At 67.0% G+C, this 19,046-nt stretch overlaps 9 protein-coding genes across 9 annotated transcripts; 4 read left to right on the top strand and 5 right to left on the bottom strand.

Moving 5' to 3' along the window:
* Positions 1 to 52: 52 nt before the first annotated feature.
* MICPUN_79308 (predicted protein) lies at positions 53 to 2,221 on the bottom strand (the record flags this gene model as incomplete). The annotated part of the gene is made up of 1 exon (XM_002499491.1): positions 53 to 2,221. The coding sequence occupies one exon, from the start codon at positions 2,219 to 2,221 to the stop codon at positions 53 to 55; it is 2,169 nt and encodes a 722-aa protein (XP_002499537.1).
* A 412-nt stretch (positions 2,222 to 2,633) lies between these two features.
* MICPUN_56232 (predicted protein) lies at positions 2,634 to 3,791 on the top strand (the record flags this gene model as incomplete). The annotated part of the gene is made up of 1 exon (XM_002499975.1): positions 2,634 to 3,791. One exon carries the CDS (start codon positions 2,634 to 2,636, stop codon positions 3,789 to 3,791), a length of 1,158 nt encoding a protein of 385 aa, XP_002500021.1.
* A 123-nt stretch (positions 3,792 to 3,914) lies between these two features.
* MICPUN_70328 (predicted protein) lies at positions 3,915 to 4,703 on the bottom strand (the record flags this gene model as incomplete). The annotated part of the gene is made up of 1 exon (XM_002499490.1): positions 3,915 to 4,703. A coding segment is annotated over one exon (789 nt), but the record flags the coding sequence as incomplete, so codon positions are not given.
* Positions 4,704 to 5,448: 745 nt separating this feature from the next.
* MICPUN_105171 (predicted protein) lies at positions 5,449 to 6,617 on the top strand. Its single transcript, XM_002499974.1, has 2 exons — positions 5,449 to 5,611; positions 5,778 to 6,617. Exons 1-2 carry the CDS (start codon positions 5,465 to 5,467, stop codon positions 6,537 to 6,539), a joined length of 909 nt encoding a protein of 302 aa, XP_002500020.1. The 5' UTR covers positions 5,449 to 5,464; the 3' UTR covers positions 6,540 to 6,617.
* Positions 6,618 to 6,656: 39 nt separating this feature from the next.
* MICPUN_54140 (predicted protein) lies at positions 6,657 to 7,868 on the bottom strand (the record flags this gene model as incomplete). The annotated part of the gene is made up of 1 exon (XM_002499489.1): positions 6,657 to 7,868. The coding sequence occupies one exon, from the start codon at positions 7,866 to 7,868 to the stop codon at positions 6,657 to 6,659; it is 1,212 nt and encodes a 403-aa protein (XP_002499535.1).
* A 3,390-nt stretch (positions 7,869 to 11,258) lies between these two features.
* Positions 11,259 to 12,174, top strand: MICPUN_56236 (predicted protein; the record flags this gene model as incomplete). The annotated part of the gene is made up of 2 exons (XM_002499973.1): positions 11,259 to 12,127; positions 12,162 to 12,174. 2 exons carry the CDS (start codon positions 11,259 to 11,261, stop codon positions 12,172 to 12,174), a joined length of 882 nt encoding a protein of 293 aa, XP_002500019.1.
* A 38-nt stretch (positions 12,175 to 12,212) lies between these two features.
* MICPUN_107771 (predicted protein) lies at positions 12,213 to 13,014 on the bottom strand. The gene has a single exon (XM_002499488.1). It carries the CDS (start codon positions 12,975 to 12,977, stop codon positions 12,246 to 12,248), a length of 732 nt encoding a protein of 243 aa, XP_002499534.1. The 5' UTR covers positions 12,978 to 13,014; the 3' UTR covers positions 12,213 to 12,245.
* Positions 13,015 to 13,159: 145 nt separating this feature from the next.
* On the bottom strand, positions 13,160 to 17,647 carry MICPUN_99000 (predicted protein; the record flags this gene model as incomplete). Its single annotated transcript, XM_002499487.1, has 1 exon — positions 13,160 to 17,647. One exon carries the CDS (start codon positions 17,645 to 17,647, stop codon positions 13,160 to 13,162), a length of 4,488 nt encoding a protein of 1,495 aa, XP_002499533.1.
* A 283-nt stretch (positions 17,648 to 17,930) lies between these two features.
* MICPUN_99001 (predicted protein) lies at positions 17,931 to 18,992 on the top strand (the record flags this gene model as incomplete). The annotated part of the gene is made up of 1 exon (XM_002499972.1): positions 17,931 to 18,992. One exon carries the CDS (start codon positions 17,931 to 17,933, stop codon positions 18,990 to 18,992), a length of 1,062 nt encoding a protein of 353 aa, XP_002500018.1.
* Positions 18,993 to 19,046: the final 54 nt, after the last annotated feature.

Here is a 19,046-nt window from a genome sequence, read left to right as displayed (position 1 = left end):
TTCCTTTTCGCCAGGCTCGATAATATTTTCAAGCAGCTACAAAACTCTCCCTCTACTGCGCCTCGGCGACAGCTTCAACCGCCGCAGCCTTCGCGGCAGCGTCCGCCGCCGCCTTCTCCGCCGCCGCCGCCGCACTCTTCTCCACGCCGAACAAGCACGTCAGGCTCTTCGTCCTCCTCTCCTCGAGGAGGGTCTCCAGCAGACCCTCCTCCAGCTTGTGCTCGCCGTGCACCACGTTGTCCCTCGTGCGAATGTTAACCGTGCGGTTGGTCTTCTCGCCCTCGCCCACGACGAGGATGTAGTTCCACTGCTCGAGCTGCGCCTCGCGAACCTTCTTCTGCATCTTGCGATCGCTATCGTCAACCTCGCAGTAGAAGCCCTCCTTGCGAAGCACGCTGCGAACCTCATGCGCATAGTCCCTGCTCTGCTCGCTGATGGGCACGATCATCACCTGCCTGGGCGAGAGCCAGAAGGGCCACTTCCCCGCAAAGTGCTCGGTGAGGATGGCAAACATGCGCTCCACGGAGCCGAGGATGGCGCGGTGGATGATGATCGGGCGCTCGGGCTCGTTCGCCTCGCTGACGTAAGACAGGTTGAAACGGATGGGCAACTGGAAATCGAGCTGCACGGTGGCGCACTGGAACCTTCGCTTGAGCGCGTCAAAGACGGTGATGTCAATCTTGGGACCGTAGAAGGCGCCATCGCCGGGGTTGAGCTTCCACTCCTTGCCCGTACCGTTCAGCGCCGCCTCCAGCGCAGCCTCCGCCTTGTTCCAGGTCTCCAGTTCGCCGAGGTACCCCTCGGGCCTGGTGGAGAGCTTCATCTCGTAGGTGAGGCCGAAGACCTCGTAAATCTCGTCGAGCATCTTCACGAAAGCCGCAAGCTCCTTCTCCATCTGATCCTGGCGGCAAAAGATGTGCGCGTCGTCCTGCTGGAACCTGCGCACGCGAGTGAGACCGTGCAGCGCGCCGCTGAATTCGTTGCGGTGGAGCACGCCAAAGTCGGCGAGCCTCATGGGCAGCTCGCGGAAGGATCGCTTGCGGTTGCCGAACATCACGCAGTGCCCGGGGCAGTTCATCGGCTTCAGGCCAAACTCCGCCTTCTCCACGTCGAACGAGAACATGTTCTCCTTGTAATGCGCCGCGTGACCGGAGGTCTTCCACAGGTCGAAGTTGTACACGTTCGGGGTGATGACCTCGTCGTACTCGTACTCCCAGTACTTCTCGCGGATGAACTCCATCAGCTTGTTGTAAATCTTGGCGCCCTGCGGCAGGAAGAAGCACGAGCCCGGGGAGAGGGTGTGGAAGAAGAAGAGCTCCTGGTTGAGACCGATCAGGCGGTGGTCGCGCTTCTTCGCCTCCTCGATGCGAAGCTTGTACTCGGCCATGAGCTTCTTGTCGGGGAAGGTGACGGCGTAGACGCGGACCAGAGGGTCCTTGGTGACGTCGGCTCTCCAGTGCGCCCGCGAGCACTGGTTGACGGACACCGTCTTGATCCACGCGGTGTCGGGGAGGTGGGGGCCGCGGCAGAGGTCGACCATGGGGCCGCAGCGGTAGCAGGAAATGGTGGCGTCCTCCGGGAGGTTGCTGATGAGCTCAACCTTGAACTTATTCTCCTGGAACATCTCCAGCGCCTCGGCTCGGCTCACCACGATGCGCTGGAAGGGCTGCTTCTCCTTGATGATCGCCTCCATGCGCTTCTGGATGCCGTCCGTCTCGCTGGCGCTCAGCGTGCGTTCTCCGAGGAAGCAATCGTAGTAGAATCCCTCCTCGATGGAGGGTCCGATGGTGAGGTCGGCTCCGTACTCGAGCTCGAGCGCCTCGCCGAGGACGTGCGCGGATGAGTGCCAGTACAGCTCCTTGCCCTCGGGGTCGTCAAAGCCGAAGAGCTTGAGGGAGCAGTCGCCCTCAAGGGGCCTGCGCATGTCCCAGTCCTGGCCGTCGACGTGGGCGAGGAGGGATCCCTGCGCCAGCTTCTTGTGGATGCCCATGGCGATGTCCCAGGGGGAGGTGACGAACTTGATGCCCTCCTTGATGGCGCCGTCGGGCATGACCACCTTGATGGGCTCGTTCTTGGACTTGGCCTCCTCGACCTTGGCGCCCTCGCGCTCGAAGTACTTCTCGAAGAGTTCGATGCGCTTGGCATAGTACGGGGCCTTTTCCTCGTACGGGGAAGGGCCCGCGGGCTCGGTGGGAGCCACCGGCGCCTCGGTGTCAGCCATGCTTCTCAAAAGTGTCTGCAGCCGCTGAACTTTTACGTCGTGCGCGACTGATCCGCCCGCTTCGACGGAGCTGAGGACGCGCTGTGGGTCACCCGCGGCGCTGGATCGCGACCGCGTAAGCTCGAGAGTGAGCTGAGGTTCGACGCGTGCCGGTGCTGCGCGCGCGAAGTGTGCGCTTCCGGCGCGATCCCGCGCCCGAACGTCCCGCCGCACTCGGGGCTTCCCAAACCCTGAACGTGCCAGGGATTCGGTTCAACCTGTGAGCTGCAGCTCTCTCACACATCTGCACATCGGCTCAATCGACGCGTCGAGCGCACGTCTCGGGCCGAGTTCTCCGTTGGCCACGTGGGCACCCCACGCACTTCCACGCGCGCAGAGGTCTCCACGACCCGCCCCGCGCGTCCTAGCATCGATGACGACGACGGCAGTCACCGTGGCGCTCGCGCCCGCCGCCCCTCGCGTCGCGGCGACCCGTCGTCACCGCCAACCGGCGCCCAACAGGCGCGCGAGGGCCGGTGTCGTGGCGAAGGCTGTCGAGATCGAGCCCGACGGAGTGCTCGACGACATGCCCGAGGGCGCCCCGTCTCCCCCCGCGCCCGAGCCCATCGCCGCCAGAACCGTATCGAGGGCCCCGCTGGCGTGCCCCGTGTCCCTCCAGGCCCTCGACGACGCCGGATACAGCCCACGCAACGGCCTCCGGTACGGCAAGACGGACGGCATCTGGGACCTCACCATCGGCGCCGCGACCAACGCCCGCTCGTCCGAGCCCGTCTCCCTCCAGGACCTCGCGCGCTCGTTCCTCCCTCCCGAGCTCCGCGGCCTCATCCCCACGTCCTCCTACCTCGGAACCAGCACGTTCGAGACCCCGCAGGTTGCGTTCGCGTACGAACGCGGCTGGCGGGACTCGTTCGCCCGCGCGGGATTCCCGGGGCCCGACGAGGAGTTCCGGCTCGCTCAGGCGAAGCTCCTGCCGTTCGCGGCGGGCAAGTGCGTGGTTGACGCGTCGTGCGGCAGCGGGTTGTTCACCCGGCGGTTCGTCAAGAGCGGGGACTACGGGTGCGTCGTGGCGCTGGACTTTAGCGACGCGATGCTTCGGCAGGCGAGGACGTTTGCGACGGAGGAGGGGCTCGTGGACGGAAAAAATGAAGCGACGTTAACGAACCAGGAGGATCTCCTGTTCGTCCGCGCGGACATCGCGAGGATCCCGATGACGAGCGACAGCGTCGGGGGCGTGCACGCGGGGGCCGCTATTCACTGCTGGCCGCAGCCCAGGGAGGCTGTCGCGGAGATTTGCAGGGTGTTGGAACCCGGCGGCTCGTTCTGCGGCACGACGTTCCTCACCCCGCAGCTTCCGTTCGCGGACGACGAGACGCAGCAGCGGGTGGACGCGGCGATGCGGGAGCTGCAGGCGGCGGTGGTGGGCAGGGCGGGCGGCGCCAGGGGGTTCAGGCAGTGGAACAAGAAGGACCTCAGGGATTTGTGCGTCGAGTGCGGGTTGGTGGATTTCGAGTGCGACATCCGCGGCGGGTTCATCTTCTTCAGCGCGAGGAAGCCCGCGCCCGTCGCATAAGAGTCAGGCACTCGCGCACCAGCCGGTACGTAGCACGCATAGCGAGACCGGCGCGCGATGACGTTCTTCTTTCGATTCCTTTCAATTCGAGCAATTATCATTCGCGCATCGTTTCTACACGTCGTCGAGGCTGTCCTCTATGAGCCGGATGCACTCGCCGACGGACGCCCCCGCAGCCATTCGTTCGCTCAGCTTCCGCACCGTCCCCTCGTGCCTCCGCAGGATCGATATCGTGTTGAGCACCGCCCACCGCACCTCGCTGTCGCTCTTCTTCTGCGAAAACGCCAGCGCCCGCAGCATCCCGTCCAGCTGCCTCACGTCGGCGACGCCCCCCTCCGCGAACCCGTACGCCACGTACTCCATCCCTATGCCCGCCAGCGCCACGCAGCTGAACCGCCCCAACGACCCGCTGGTTATCTTCCCCTTGGCAACCTCCGCCTGGAACGCCCCGTCGCAGAAGGCGCAACCGGCTTGGACGTTGAGCGCGCCGTACTCTTTATACGCATCTAAGCTTGACAGCGTGTACCCCTTCGGGAGTATGCCCATGAGGTACGCCACGAGAAAGTGCGCCGCCTCGTGGAGCCGAAGCCTGGCGACGTACGTTTTGCTCGTCGCCTGCGCCAACGTGTCCAGCGCGAGCGCCTCCATCCCCCCGGCGAAGGTCACCTGGTCAATCGCAATCGCCGCCGCGGCGGTTGCCAAAACGCCGGTGACCTGCGCGCCCGACGGGTGCGACGACAGCACCCACGCGCCCACCGAGACGAGCGCGACGCGGCCGAGCACGTCCCGCAGGCCCGATATGGTGCTCTCGGTCGGGGACAGGAGTTTCTCCGCCTCGATGCCGTTCAGCTTGAGCTCGGAGAGGGCGTAATCGCGTCGGGGCACGAGTCGAGCCGCTCCGTAGCCGCGGAGCGCGCCGGTTTGTTTGAGGCACGCGACGATGTCCACCGCCTGGTCCTCGGCGCGGGCGGCCGCGCGTTTGGCGTCGAGGGCGTCGGCGTCGGTGTCGGAGCGCGACCCGGCAGCCTCGCCCCGCATGGCGATCCTGAGCCTCGCGTCCACCTCGGGCAGCGCGCCCGCGAGCCCGCGCGCGGCGATGGCCTCGACGTCGGACCCGAAGGTTCGTCGCGGCTGTTCGGCCTCCTCGTCCGCCCTCGCGTCGACCTCCGCGGACGAACCGTCGTCCTTCGCGTCGTCCACCGATCGAACCGCCACCGCGCGCGCCCGGCGTCCCGCCATCACAGCGGGGATGACGCGGCGCCCGGTAGTCGGGGTCCGACCCGGCCGCGCGCTCGCCGGAGGGTGCCGACACGCGGTCGAAATCGCGAGCATCATCGTGGTCCCCCGAACGAAATCGCGCGGTCGCCGTCTCCTCCTTTCGTCGTGCCGCGGGGGCAAGTGCAAGTGCGCGCGGGTGAAGCGCATCTCGTGTCGACCCGAGCAAACTCCAACTTCCTTCGCGCATCCGCACCTGCCAAATGGAGATTATCGCACTCTGGACCAATCAGAGGGCGGCATTTCGGGTCCTGATCTCTCGCCGATCCGAAAGCGCTTTCGATTCGAGGGTCGGGCGCGGAGCTTCAGCGTCGCCGACCCTCCCCGGCGCTCATTCGTGCACCCACGACCGGTTGAGGACCCGCTCTTCTTCCCGTCTAAGCCTCCGAACCGAAGAAATGGCCGCCATGACCGTCTCCATGACCGGCGTTCGCGCCTCCGCGACGCCCTCCACCCGCAGGGCTCGCATCGGGTCTCGCCAGGTCGCCCCCTCCGCGTTCCGCCGCGCCGCGGTGACCTCCGGACGCCGCTCCAACGCCCTCGTGGTGGGTTCCCGCCCTTTGATATGGCATTACCCTTGCGGTGACGCGAACCCCGGCGGATCTGGCGTCTCGTCGCCCTCAACGCGACCCGCGTACCCCTCGATCGTCCCGACAATCGGAACCGTCGTTAACATCTCCCGACCCTCGATCCCCCGCTCGCGTTGAACAGGTCAAGGCCGAGGGCATGGACGACATCATGAAGAAGTACAACGAGATCACCTACAAGATCCCTCCCATCGTCACCGCCGCCGCGGTGCCCGTCGTCGGCCTCTCCCTGCTGTGCAAGGCGGTTACCGGCCACGGCCTCCCCGGCACCCTCCTCGGCTCCATCGAGGGCATCTCCTGGCTCGTCCTCCCCCTCGGCGCCGGCTCCCTCGCGCCCAAGCTCGGCGACCTCGGCAAGGCCGCCGACGTCTCCGAGGCGATCAAGATCCTCACCACCGAGGGCCGCGCCTACGGCGGCTTCGGCGAGGACTCCCGCGGCAAGAACGCCACCGAGAGGCTCGCGTCCATCTCCAAGGCTGTGGACCCCAACTCCCCGCTCGGCCAGCAGATGGCGGACATCGAGCGCCGCAAGAAGGAGCTCGAGTCCGAGACCCCCGAGCAGAAGGCCGCGCGCGAGGCGCTGAAGAAGGAGCTCGCCGCGCAGGCCCTCGGTCTCGGCAAGGACATCTCGTCGGATTCCGAGAAGGAGGCTGACGAGAAGGGCCGCGACGGCCTCCTCGCCAAGCCCGTGACGCAGACGCTCAAGGAGTCCATGACCGTGGAGAACTACGATGAGGACATCACCAAGTACGACGACAAGGCGCTGGGCAGCAAGCTCAACCTGTCCACCACGGAGGTTGAGAAGGGCGCGCCCAAGAACAACAAGGGCGACAAGTGGCGCGAGCAGTACAGGCAGGAGGAGGACGCGGCTGGCGCCGCCGAGTGAGTATCCCGGCGCGACTCAGGGCGGCTTAATCTTATGGACAGAGATCAACACTTTTATTACGAGAGACTGTGTTGAAAGAAAGAGTACAACGAGCATAATCACCGTTAAATAGCGCGTCTACTTGCCGGACAGGCACTGTTCCATCTTCCGTTCCGCCGCGGGCGAGATGGCCTGCGCGTGCTGCAGCAGAGCCTCCTTCCCGAGGAGCCTCGCGATGGTCGACACGAGCGACGCATTCGCCGCCTTGATCTCCAGGTTCTTCTCGTTCATGAGCGTGGACATCGCCGCCGGGAGCACGTGCTTGCTGATCAGCTGCGGCTTCGTCGGGTGCACAGCCTCGACGACGTCCGCCAGTCTGTGCAGCAGCGCCGGCTTCGCCCTCGCCACGCCGTACGTCACGCAGTGCGCAAACGGCTGAGCCAGGAGCTCGGGCGAGACGGAGTCCACCAGCGACTCGCAAGCCTCCTCCGCGGCGCCGCGAACCTTCTCGTTCGTGGAACCAATCCCCGCGGCGAGCTTGGGGACGAGCGTCTTCAGCGCGGGCGCCATCCCGTCGCGGATGGAGGGTAAGATATCCGTCAGCGTCTCGAGCGCCTGCGAAGAAACCTTCGAGTTGGAGTCGCCAATCGTGGGAGTCATCACGTCGAACATCTGCGTCGTCGCCCGCTCCGTGAACGAAGCCGAGTTTGCGCGCTTGGCGACAGCCTCCAGCTTCCTCAGTCCGTCGAGCCGCTCCGTCCAGTCCTTGGACTTGAGCTTAACGAACGCCGGAGCCAACGCCTCGAGGAGCTTACCGCCGTTTCCCCCGTCTCCCCCGGGAGGGCTGCCGTTGCGAGACCCGCCCGGACCGCGTTGCGGGCTCGACTTGATCGACGCTCGAGCCCTCAGCGCGTCCATCATCTTCGCGGACCCGTCGTCGCCACCGCCCCCACCGCCGCGCGCGATCGGCTTGCGCGCCACCGGCTCGGCGAGCGGGAGCGGCGCCGGCGAGACCCGCCCGCTGTCGAGCGCGTGCGTGTCCTTCCGTTGGTTGGCGCCGGCGGCGGCGCCCCCCGCGCGGCGTCCAAACTTGTGCTGCGAGAGGAGGTCGCCGTCGACGCGTTCGGATCGGCTGTTGGGCCTGGTGCGGTCCGGGGTGGCGTTTAAGCTGCGGCCCCTGGGGGTGAACGTGCCGAAGCCGTTCCTGCTGGTGCCGCCGCTGCTCGTGGGCAGCGGCGGAGGGCCCTTTTCCACCACGGACCGAACCTTCTTCGCCTTCATCTCGTTCTGCAGACCCTTGAGCAGCCGGTCGAAATCCGCCGAGTCGAGCATTCGGTGCAGGTGGCACATGCTGCGCTTCGCCAACGCGCGCAGGTTCACCTCGCCCTCCTCGCAAAGCGGGATCAGGGTGACGAACGTCTTTTCCAGCAGGTCCCTGTTCGCGGCGGTTCCCTTGAACGTGCTCGCTGTGGCGTTTGAGAGGACGTACTCGATGTGCCAGGTGGTTTTTTGCCGAACCACAGAGTTCTTGTGCTTGGTGCTCGGCAGCAGCGCGGCGAGCACGCGGACGTCGGTGAGCTTCCTGGTGAAATCCTCGATGATCTCCTCGGCGGTATCGCCAAGCCACGTGTTCTCCCCGCTCTTCTTCGCCAGCGTCGGCAGGAGGTAGTCCAGCTCGGGCTCCAGCGCCCTGCTGTCTATGAACTGTCCAACCTCCCGCACCAGCTTCATCGCGAGCGTGCACGTGGCGGAACGCAGCGACTCGATCGCGGGGATTATCGCGAGCACAAAGTTGTGCATCACGGGAACCACCAGCGGCGAGTGGTGCACCACCGCGCGTCGCATGTTCCCCAGAGCCTCGTACTGCGCCTGCCAGTCGAGATCCTTCGGTTTAGCCTTGGACGCCGTCGCGAGAGCCGCCATCGCCTTGCGCAGCGCCGCGTCGGGGGCGGATAACGGCTGGAGGTCGGCCGTTTCCACGTCGCCGTCCTCGAGGGGACGCGCGCCCGCGTCCACGACGCCCCGCGACCTGGTCGGGGTGGACGCGCCGGAACGAATCCGCGTCGGCGTGGAGGCTCCGGACCTGATTCCGGAACCTGGTCCGACGGGCTTCCTCGGGCTTCCGCGATCGAGCCCCGCGCCAACCTTCACCCCGGGCCCCGCCGCGTCCACGCCGCCGTTGGCGCTCTGCCTCAGCGCGCCGCGTCGGCCAAACTCCGTCGGGGTCTTCCTACCCCCCGGCGCGAACGTCCCGCCCTTTGAGCCGGACTCGTTCCCGCCGCCCCGCGCCGCTAAGCTCCCCCTCGCCGGAGACGGTTCCCTGCTCCGCGACTTGTTCATCATGCTCGAGAAAGTCCCAGACTTGGACACGCCGTCGCGAACGACGCCCCCGCCCACGCCCACGCCCGTGCCGCTCGGGACGGACCTGGAGAGCGAGTTGGGTGGAGCGACCGCCGCGGCTCTCCGACCCGCCAGCCGTGTCCCCCGCTCGACAGCTGTGTCCGATTCGGCGTCCGACGCGTCCAGCTGTGACAACTGCGACAACCCACCCGCCGAGCTCGTGCGCGACAGCGAGCGACGGTTCAGGTCCTGCCTGCGCTTCAACGCGGTGAGCTTCTGGCCCGTCAGCGCGCTGCTCTTGCTCGGCGAATCCGGCGAATTCGGCGCGGCGGCGACGGCGCGGCGGCCGGCGATTGGCGGCGACTTGGACCGCACCGGCGCGGCGCTCGCGTGAACGTCGTCCAGCCACGAGGGCCGCTCCGGCTCCGAATGACCGGGCTTCTTCGTCTTCGCCGCGATGCCGCCCGAGCCGGCCGTCTTGAACGTCGCCCGCGGTCCGCTGATGGTCGCGCCGCCGCCTCCCCCCGCCGCCGCCGCCGCCTTTTCCCTCGCCGCCGCGGCTCTCCTGCCCAGCGCGCTCTCCCCGCCGTTCCTGGACGACGCTCGGGACGACGGACCGTTCCGTCCGTTCGAACCGCCCGACGACTCCCCCGACGAGAACTCGTCCCAGTGGTCGGGCGACGGCGTGGACGCGGCGCGCGTCACGCCGCCGTCCGCGACGCCCCGAGGCGAGTTCAACCCGAAGCTCTTCGAGAGCAGCGACGAGTGACCCCCCCGCGACGAAGACGACGGATTCGAGCCGGGTTCGAGGTCGAGCGAGGCGTTGAGGGACAGCGCGGCGGGTCTTCGCCTGGTAAGGTTGAGGGACGACCCGCCGTTCGCGGTCCTGGTGGATCCGGCGGCGGCGGAGGAGGAGGCGGAGGCGAGGACTTTAACCTGGGTCGAACCTGGGTCGTCCTTTACGCCCGCGGCGAGCGGCGGCGGGGCGGCGGCGCAGTGCTCGATGAGCCCCTCGCGCGAGAGTCTCGCGACGCGCGCGTCCTCGAAGCGCGTCGTCAGCTGCCACCGCAGGTTCGCGCCGCACTCCTTGCGCCCCTGTCCGTTCTTCGCGTTGTCCACCAGTCGCCAGGTCTCGTCCTTGCCGAGGCTCGCGTGCACCAGCGCAATCGCCTCAACCGCGGTGGCCCTCGCGCGCTTCAGATCGGTCTTCGAGTCGTCGAACCCCTTGCCCTGCTCGTTCGCGGACGCGGCGGCGACGAGCCGGGACACGATCTCGGCGTTCGAGACGTCCGGGTGGGGGAACCTATCGGCGTTGAGCATGGCTCGCATGAGGGCGCAGATGGCGTCCTCCTTGAGTCTGGCCAGCGCGGGTCCCTCGCGCGGGATGGACCGCTCCCTGGAGAACTTGCCGCCGCCGTCGTAGACGCTGAAGATGGCGTGCACGGTATCCTCGGGTAGGACGCGGTATAAGGAGTTGAGCGCGCGCATGTTGGCCTCCTTGACGACCGATTTGGAGTCCCCGAGCTTCTTCACGAGCGTGGGCACCACCACCTCCACCGCGGGCCTCGCCTGCTTGCCCAGCTTCTCCAGCAGCGTCTCCCATATCTGCAGCGTCGTGAGGGAGATCTTAAAGTTCGGATCCCCCAGGAGCTTGTTCAGGAACGCGACGAAGTCGTTGATCCGCGGCAGCGCCGCGCGTCCACCGGGCGCGAGGTCCGAGACGCATGCGCTCAGCCTCTCGATGGCGTCCGCGCGGACCTTCCAGTTGCCGAGGTCGTGTAGCGCGCTGACCGTCTCCGAGGGCACGAACCCGAACTCCATGGCGCCGCTCATCACCGCAGCCATGACGCGATCGCCCCCCGGGGGTTCCGCACGATCGAACCCCGCCCCGGCGACCCCGACGCGTGGAGGTGCTAAAAACTCTCGCGCCCCTTCGGCTGCTGTGTCGAATCCTTTTTCCGGGGGGGGCGATCCGCGAGTCTCGCCCTCGCCGTCTCCCTGAGCAGCGCCCTTACCGCGCGGCCCGGTGGGATTTCCCGACCGTTCGCGGACCGCTAATCGGTCGCACGAAGGCTCGACCCGTGCGGGGTTGGTGTGGAGGGCCGGGCGGCCCTCTCCCTTCCAACATGCCTGCCTGTCGGTCGCCTGGCTGGCACCGATCCGAAATCTCTCGCGCCGATTTTTTCGCCTGATTGCGAACCAAGCGAGGCGCCCGATGCGTGACAAACCGGGACGACGACGACGAATCCAACTCGCCAATTCCTGGTTTGGAGAGGGCGGATATTTCTCGTTGACCAAGCGGCGCGGCCCGGCTCGGCACCCTTCACTTCGAGAAAACGCGCACCACGACAACTTTTGAAACAGAGCCACGACAGAGCCGGTCGCGACGCCGCCGGCGACATGGAGACTCGAAGCATGCGCCGCGCGATCGAGCCTATCGCCGATAAGATCCGTCGCGGCGAGATCTCGGTGTTCGTCGCCGTCGCGGAGGAGCTGCCGGAGGTCTTCAGGACGCACGTAGTGCCCAAGCTCGAACTGCTGGACACACTCGCCCTGGCCTGCGTCAACAAGTCCTACAACGCGGCGGTGTGGAGCGTTGAGGGCGTGAGATCGATAGAGCAGAGGGCGGAGAATTGCGCGACGCGCTTCAAGTGTCGAGCGCCTTTTCTACCGATGCACGTGGTGGTCATGCAAAACAACTTGAGAGGGTTGAGGGCCCTCATAGACGCTGGCGCGGACCTGAACCAAAGGCAAGACGCACAACTCCGCGACTGTCAGGGATACTACTTGCAAATGATGCCTTCATACTGGGAAGGTGGAATACAGCTGGATTCAGCTGTGAGGAGTTCGTTTCCTTGGAACTACTCGAACTTTAAACCGCCGCCCAACAGCGGTCCCACGCCCTTATTCCAAGCTATCAATATGGGACAAACGGCGGCGGTGTCCACGCTGCTGGAAGCCGGCGCCAACATAGAGGAAAGGATGGCTTCACCCTGCTCTGGACAGACGGTCCAGTGGATCACTGCATTACACGCGTCTATCGTTATTGACTGTATGGAAAACTTCGAGACGACGAAGCTTTTACTAGATGCAGGCGCAGATCCGAACAGTAATAAGGATGGATTGCATGACTGGACCCCGTTGCACACGATTGTATTTTTTGCAGTTTCTCGAGTTGACCTTGAACCGTCGATAAGGTTCCGGTCCTTGAAAATTGTCGAGCAGCTGCTGGAGGCTGGAGCCAACCCTCAACTGGGCGACAAGGAAGGGTACACGCCACTGGACGTTGCCAGGCATTTCGAGATCGATGGGATGATAAAACTCCTCGAGAAAGCGATAGCGTCATCGTCAGATGCGTGAGGAATAAAATGAAACGAGAAACGCCTGCTATGCCTGCTTCGCCTTCCCACCGCCCATCAGCTTCTTCACCTCCTTGACGATGATCCTGATGATGGACATGCCCCAGAACACGCTCACAGCTAGGATCCCGAACCCTCCCGCCTTGACGATGTAATCGTTGTCCGGTGACGCCAGCGTCTTCCACACCAGCGGGGGCCCGATGACCAGCCTGCACACCAAGAACATCAGCGCAAACACGAGCGAGTTGATTGATGCGAGCATCGACGTCTTCAGACCCATCTCGATGAACACGGTCCTGAGGTGCAGGGAGGGGTTGGAGACCTCCATGAGGAAGAGGCACGCCACGAGCTCGGCGCCGGACCTGCCGTTGAGCACACCGGACGCGAGCCCTCCCATGGTGAACATGTGGTGCACCACGCTCATGAAATCCCCCCCGAGGGCGCAGTAGATGAGGTCGTACGTGAAGTACGACAGAGAGATGGCCATGCACAGGGTCTGAGCCTCCGTGTTGGCGCCGCCGATGTTATCGAACATCCCATCCCACCCGTTCTCGAACGTGACGTAGCTGTAGTAGATCGCGACGACCGCGTGGACGATGGACACGACGCGGTTGCTGAAGTCGGCGCTGTACTTCTTGAACAGCGCGAATCTGCAGACGACGAACATGAGACCCCAGAAGACGGTCCACTGCGACATCTCGTTGGCGTACTTGACGCTCATCGGATCGATGGTCATCTTCGCGGAGGATTTGATGGCCATGATTGGTGTGAAGGGATCGACTCTCGTGGACGTGCGCCCTGGCGAGTGCCGGCTCGATCGGATAAATGGACTTCCAGGCGGTGCGAGGTAGGGTTCTCCCCGTCAGCACAGCAGATTCCTTCACAGATGGCGTGTATTTTTTTGAACCGGCGCCGACCGTCTACGCTCGCATTAACCACCGCTCACGCGACCCTACGACGCTTACCACCCCCGTCCGCCACGCCATCGACACCATCACCGCCCCTCGCGACGCCACCGCCAGTCCCCGACCCGCCCCCGTCGCCCCCGCCGCCCCCGTCGAGCATCATCGCGACGCGAACCACCCTGGCGTCGGGAGCCTCGGCGCACCCGCTCACCGCCCTCGACATCGCCTGCACGCTCGCCCCGGGCTTGAGGAACACCACGATGTGACCGCCGTTACCCGCGCCGCATATGTGCGACCCGGTGGCGTGCGGCGCCACCGCGGCGTACAGCGCGGCGACCGCGGGGGAGTTGATCGACGGCCACAGCCGCTCCTGCAACACTTTGTGCCGCTCCAGGATGGACCCCACCGCTTCGAGCTCGGCGCGCGCTTCCGGGCTTCCATCTCCGACGAACGCCGCGGTAGGGAGGCTCCCCAGGCGGTCGAAGGCGTCGGTCATGTCCTTTCCCATCGCGGCGCACGCGCGAAGGGCCTCCTCGACGCCCGGGGCGCGCCGCTGCCACGCGTCCACGACGCCTTTGGCCACCGTCGCCGCGAGCCGAACCGCTCCGGTGAACACGCACGCGACGTGCCTCGACAGGTACGCCGCCGCGGGGGGCGGCAACCGCGCGACGCGTACCTCGTAGTCCGGTAGAGAGGCCATCCCTCGCGCCTCGTGCGCCTCCCCGAGGTCCGCGCTCGCGGCGCTGGTGAGCCGCATGCCGACCAGGGCGCCGCCCGCCTGGTCCTGCCACCCGCCGCCGGTGGTCATCAGCTGCTCGACGGCGAGGACCGCGTTGAAGGCGTCGCGCGCGGTCGGCCAGGCGATCGGCGGTCGCGATTTGGTCTGCGCCGCCGCGCTGTCCTCGCGCTGCTTCTTCTGCGCGGCGGCGGCGGCGGCGGCGGCGGCGGCGGCGGCGGTTCTCGCTTCCTTCTCCTTCTTCTCCTCCTCCGCTTTTTTTGCCGCCGCTGCCTCCTCGCCCTCGCCGCCGCCCTCGCCGCCGCCCTCGCCGTCGGCTTCCTCGGCGGGTGCCTCATCCGTCGCCTCATCTGCCGCCGCGGGTGCCGCCGCGGGCTCGGCGGGGACGACCGACCAAGGGGGAACGACGACCGCGGACGCGCCCGCCCACGCCGCGTCGCCCAACGACGGCCGCCACTCGCACCCCGTGCTCAACTCGTGCATCGCGTGTATCGCCGCGAGCGCCAGCACGGAGCTCGAGCCGAGACCCGAGCCGCGAGGCAGGTCGACCCTCGTGCGAAGCTCCAGTCCCATGCCCGGCGCGCCGAGGAACCGCGTGAGTAAATCCTCGAGGCTCTCGGGCCCGTCCCGGCGAGCGGGCGTGTCCGACGTCTTAGACGATGTATTCGACGACGCGTGTGCGCACACGTCGGACACGCTGCCCGCCGCCGCCGCGCGCTGCGCCACGGTCAGCGCGACGCACGCCCGGTGCAACGCGAACGGGTGCGAGGGATCGTCGCATCGCAGCAGCTCCCCAACGCTTCGCAGCTCCTCCCTCCGACCGGGAACGCCAGGCCCTGGTTCAGAAACCAGCCGGACCAAACCGGGTTTGCCCGGTAGCCGCGACGCCGTCGCCGAGATGGGCCTGCGGAGGGGTGGCGCGCCGTCGGGCGGGGACCCGACCGTCCCGTCGTCGCCGCAGTACGCGGTGAGCACGGGGACGTGAAGCACGACGCCCCTGCGCTCGAGGGAGTACGGCGGCGTATCCGTCCAACCGCCCGCGAGGTTGAGTCTGGCGGGATACTCGGCTCGCACCGCCGCCATCTTATCGAGCCTCGACACCGCCGCCGCGGCGGGCGCGGGCGGTAGGGGAGCCTCGCCGGGATCGTCGTCGCCGCCACCCCCGAGCACGCTCATGACCGACGCGAAGAACGCCGCCTTCTCCGCCGCCTCCGCCGCGGGCCTGCCGAAGAGCGGCGCCGCGCGGGCAAAGGGCGAAACCACCGCCGCTCGGAGGCACCGCCGCGCCGCCGCCTCCGCCGCCTCCGAGCCCGGCGCTCCCTCGCGCGGCGCGAGCGCGAGCGCGACGCGTCCCGCGGCGAGGAGCTCGCGCCTCGACGGACCGGGCGATCCGCCGTCGTCGTCGCCGCCCCCCTCTCGCTTGCCCCCGCTTGCCCCCGCCCGGCCGGGCCCCCCCTCTCGCTCCACCCTCGACGCTCGTCTGGCGCGATCGTACGAGTGAGCGAGGGAGACCAGCTGTAGGGCCGTCGCCGTCGCCGTCGCCGCGCAGTCGTTCGGTCCGGCGATGAACGATCGAAGCGGAGGCGCGCGATCGAGCCACGTGTCCGCCGCGTACTCCTTCCGCACCATCTGCCGAACAATCGGACCGAGGATCTTACTCCCGAGCTCGCCCCTGCGTCGCATCATCGCCGCGTGGTCGGCGAGAACCCTGAGCGCCTCGCTCACCGACACCCGCAAACCGCCGCCGCCGTCGTCATCCGCGGCGGCGGGCGCGTCGGACCTCTTGGAACCCACGGACCCAAACCCCCCGGCGCCCCCCGCGCGCCTACCCGGCGTGCCCGGAGGGACTCCCCTGACCCTCGCGAGCAGCTCGATCGCGGCGATCGCGGCGTCCTGCTGCGTGGCTCGCACGGGGAACAGACGCGCCAACGTCGTCGTCTGCGCCTCGCCCTCGGCCCACACGGCGCCGCCGGGGGTCGCGTCGAGCCCGAGCCTCGCCGCAGCCTCCGCGACGGGTACCCCGAGCAGGGTGCTGCCCGTCGCGCTCTTGACTTCGTCCTTGACGTCCATGACGACGCAGGTCCAACAGCGCGCGCCCCCGGCGGCCGCCCCGACCGCCACTCCAGCTCCCACCGCGGCCGCCTCGTTCAGGGGCACGCAGTGCATGAACACCCCCGCGGGCACCACCACCCCGGCGGGTAGGTCCACGTCGTGTAGAAGGCACCCCGCTCCCACGGTGGCGAGGGCGCCGACGTCGCAGTGCGCGACGAGCGATCCGGCGCCGACCCTCGCGCCCATCGCGACGTGCGACGCGAGCATGCACGCGCCGGGGCCCGAGGACCGACCGGATCCCCAGACGCCGTCCGCGCCGATCGACTTGCGACTGGCGCCGAAGCCCGCGGCGTCCATCATGCCGCTGTCCCACGTGCCCAGATGCGTCCCCGCGTGCGCCGCGGGATACGCCGCGAGAACGTTGGCGTCCACCGCGGTGTGCTCGAGCAGCTCGGGCATGGTGCCCACGTGCACGAACCTGCTCGGCAGCATCGGCCGTATGAGCAGCGGCTTACCCGCGACGCACGCAGCCACCAGCTGCCTGGCGCGGCGAAGTCGATCCCCTTTGAGCGTCGACGAATCGATCGAGCCGGACCCGGACCCGGACCCGGACCCGGACGCTGTAACGCTCGTAACGCTCGCGACGTGGTCCACGCGCCGCATGTACGCCGCGCTCGGGTCCGGGTCCCTTCCCATGGGCTGCATGAAGTCGCCGTAGGCGCAAATCTCCACCCCGGCCAACGCCTCCGGGTGCGACGCCGCGAGTTTTACCAACGCGTCACACGCGCGCCACCCGAGGTGGTACGCCGAATCGGTCAGCACCCACTCGCCGCCGCCGCCGCCGGGTAAGCCCATGCCCGCGGGGGTGGGTAGGACCGCGTCCGCAGCGCGCATCTCCGCGTCGGAGGGTTTCTGGAGGCACCTCACGCACTCGATCACGCCGGCGTGTTCAGCGGCGGTTTCGGTTTGGTTTTTATCCATCGGCTCGGCTCGATTTTCCTTGCCCCTCGACTCGTCATCCGCGCTTTGACGTATGAGCTCCACGAGCTCGTGCCTGTCGCAGACGAAGACGCCGTGGGACCTGCCGGTGGCGACGGTACTCGCGTGTGCCAGCGCGAGGATCCCGTGCGACGCCCTCTCCGCCGTGGTCTCGTCGAGGGGCGCCAGCGCTGGCATCTGGAGCACCACATCCGCGGCTGAGATGAACACCCCGGGGGGCAACGACGCGGGGAGCTCCTGAAGGTAGACGAGCTGCGCCTCGAGCATCGTCGCGGGGGCTCCCATGTTCGCGGCGTCCATGGGTAGCTGCGCGAAGGCTTTGCCCAGCGTGCCGTGCGCCGGCGATCGCTCGCTGTACCCGCCCGCGTGAAGCAGGAGGATGCGGCTTCGCCTCCAGCACGGTCCGACGTCCGCCTGCAGCCTGAGCATCACGTGAAGCGTCGCGCCTCCGCTGCCCACGCGAGGGCCGGGGGGGTCGGGCACGACGAGGTAACGCGTGCGCTCGCCGGGAAGCTGTCCCCGCGAGTGGAGTTGGTCGAGCTGCGCGCGATACACGCCGGCCTGCCCCTCGTTCGCGGCGGTCACCACCACCGCGTCCCAGAACCTCCCATCCAAGGACGTCGCCAGGTCTCCGCCGGGGAGCATGCGCCGATACTCCCGTAGGCGGGCCTCCGCGCCCGCCACCATCGCCCTCTGCTCGGTGTCCCACCCGCGGAAGTGGGGCGCCGAGCCCATCATCTCGCACCCGTACCCTCGTGCGCCTCGAACGTGTCTGGAGGATCGGCGGGCACCCAACAGAGTGAAGCAGCGACTTGCGGGGAGTTCGAAAATGAGCGCGCTTTATTCGGCAGCAGAAGCAAGATGGCGATGACACACAAGCACGTGCGCCTGGAGATTGGCGACGCATAAACCATCGCCGCGGGCGCCGGTCACTCCTGAAACGACCATGAGTGCATTCGCGGCGGTCGCGACCGCCGGATACCGCGTAAACCCGGGTCCAAGGCGCCCGTCTCTCGGCAAGATGAGGACTTCTGGCGCGAAAAAGCCCGTGCTTATCCGCCGTCTGAAAAAGGGAAGCGTCGTCGCGTCGGCGAGGAGCGAGGCATCAGCCGAGGCGGACTCCTTCTACGACGTGACGCCCGAGTACTGCGGCGTGCCAATCAAGACTACGGGCCGCCCTAAGCGCATCGTGCTCATCCGCCACGCCGAGTCCGAGGGGAACGTGGACGAGACCATGTATCAGCGCAAACCGGACCACAGGATTGAACTGACCGAGCGGGGGAAGGAACAGGCGAGGCAGGCAGGGTTGGCTCTGAAGGAGCTTCTGGATCCCGACGAGCAGGTTTACGTGTACGTGTCGCCGTACATGCGGACAATGCAGACGCTGTACGAACTCGGTCAGACCCTGGGACCGGAGCGAGTCAGCGGCGTGAGGGAGGAGCCGAGGATGCGCGAGCAGGACTTTGGGAACTTTCAGGACCACACCATGCAGGAGCTCAAGAAAGAGAGGCACGGGTTCGGGCGGTTCTTCTTCCGCTTTCCCAACGGAGAGAGCGCCTCGGACGTGTACGATCGCGTGACCAGCTTCCGGGAGACGCTCCGAAACGACATGAACTTTGGCCGATACACGGAGAACTGCACCGTGCTGATCATCACTCACGGGCTGACCCTGCGAGTTTTCCTGATGCGCTGGTACAAGTGGACCTGCGACATGTTCGACAAACTTCGTAACCCCGGAAACGCCGAACTCGTGGTGATGGAGCGGGGCGAGCGCGGGCGGTACTCGATGCTGTCCGAGTCGCAGGGTGAAGAGTTTCTCCAGAAGATGGGCTTCACCGAGGACATGATTGAGGATCAGCGTTGGGCCAGGACCGCTTCCATGTCGGACCTGAACAGCTCGTGGGCAACGAGCAAGGGCACGATCTTCTTCGAGAGCTTCCCGGATCGGCTGGAGGCGAGCAGGCGCGCGGTGAAGCGCGCGGACGAGACTTACTTCTCGAGGTCGGAAACCACGCGGCGGCAGGCGATGAAGGAGGCGAAGACGAAGAAAGCTTACGACGAGGACCTCAGACCTCACGGCTGACGCGGCGATGGAGAGAAGACGCGGTTGATGCATCAAAAGACCTGTTGACACGTG

This window comes from Micromonas commoda, chromosome 2 (genome assembly GCF_000090985.2).
Source record: "Micromonas commoda chromosome 2, complete sequence".
NCBI classification, from domain to species: Eukaryota; Viridiplantae; Chlorophyta; class Mamiellophyceae; order Mamiellales; family Mamiellaceae; genus Micromonas; species Micromonas commoda.
This window is presented reverse-complemented; position numbering and strand designations above follow the sequence as displayed.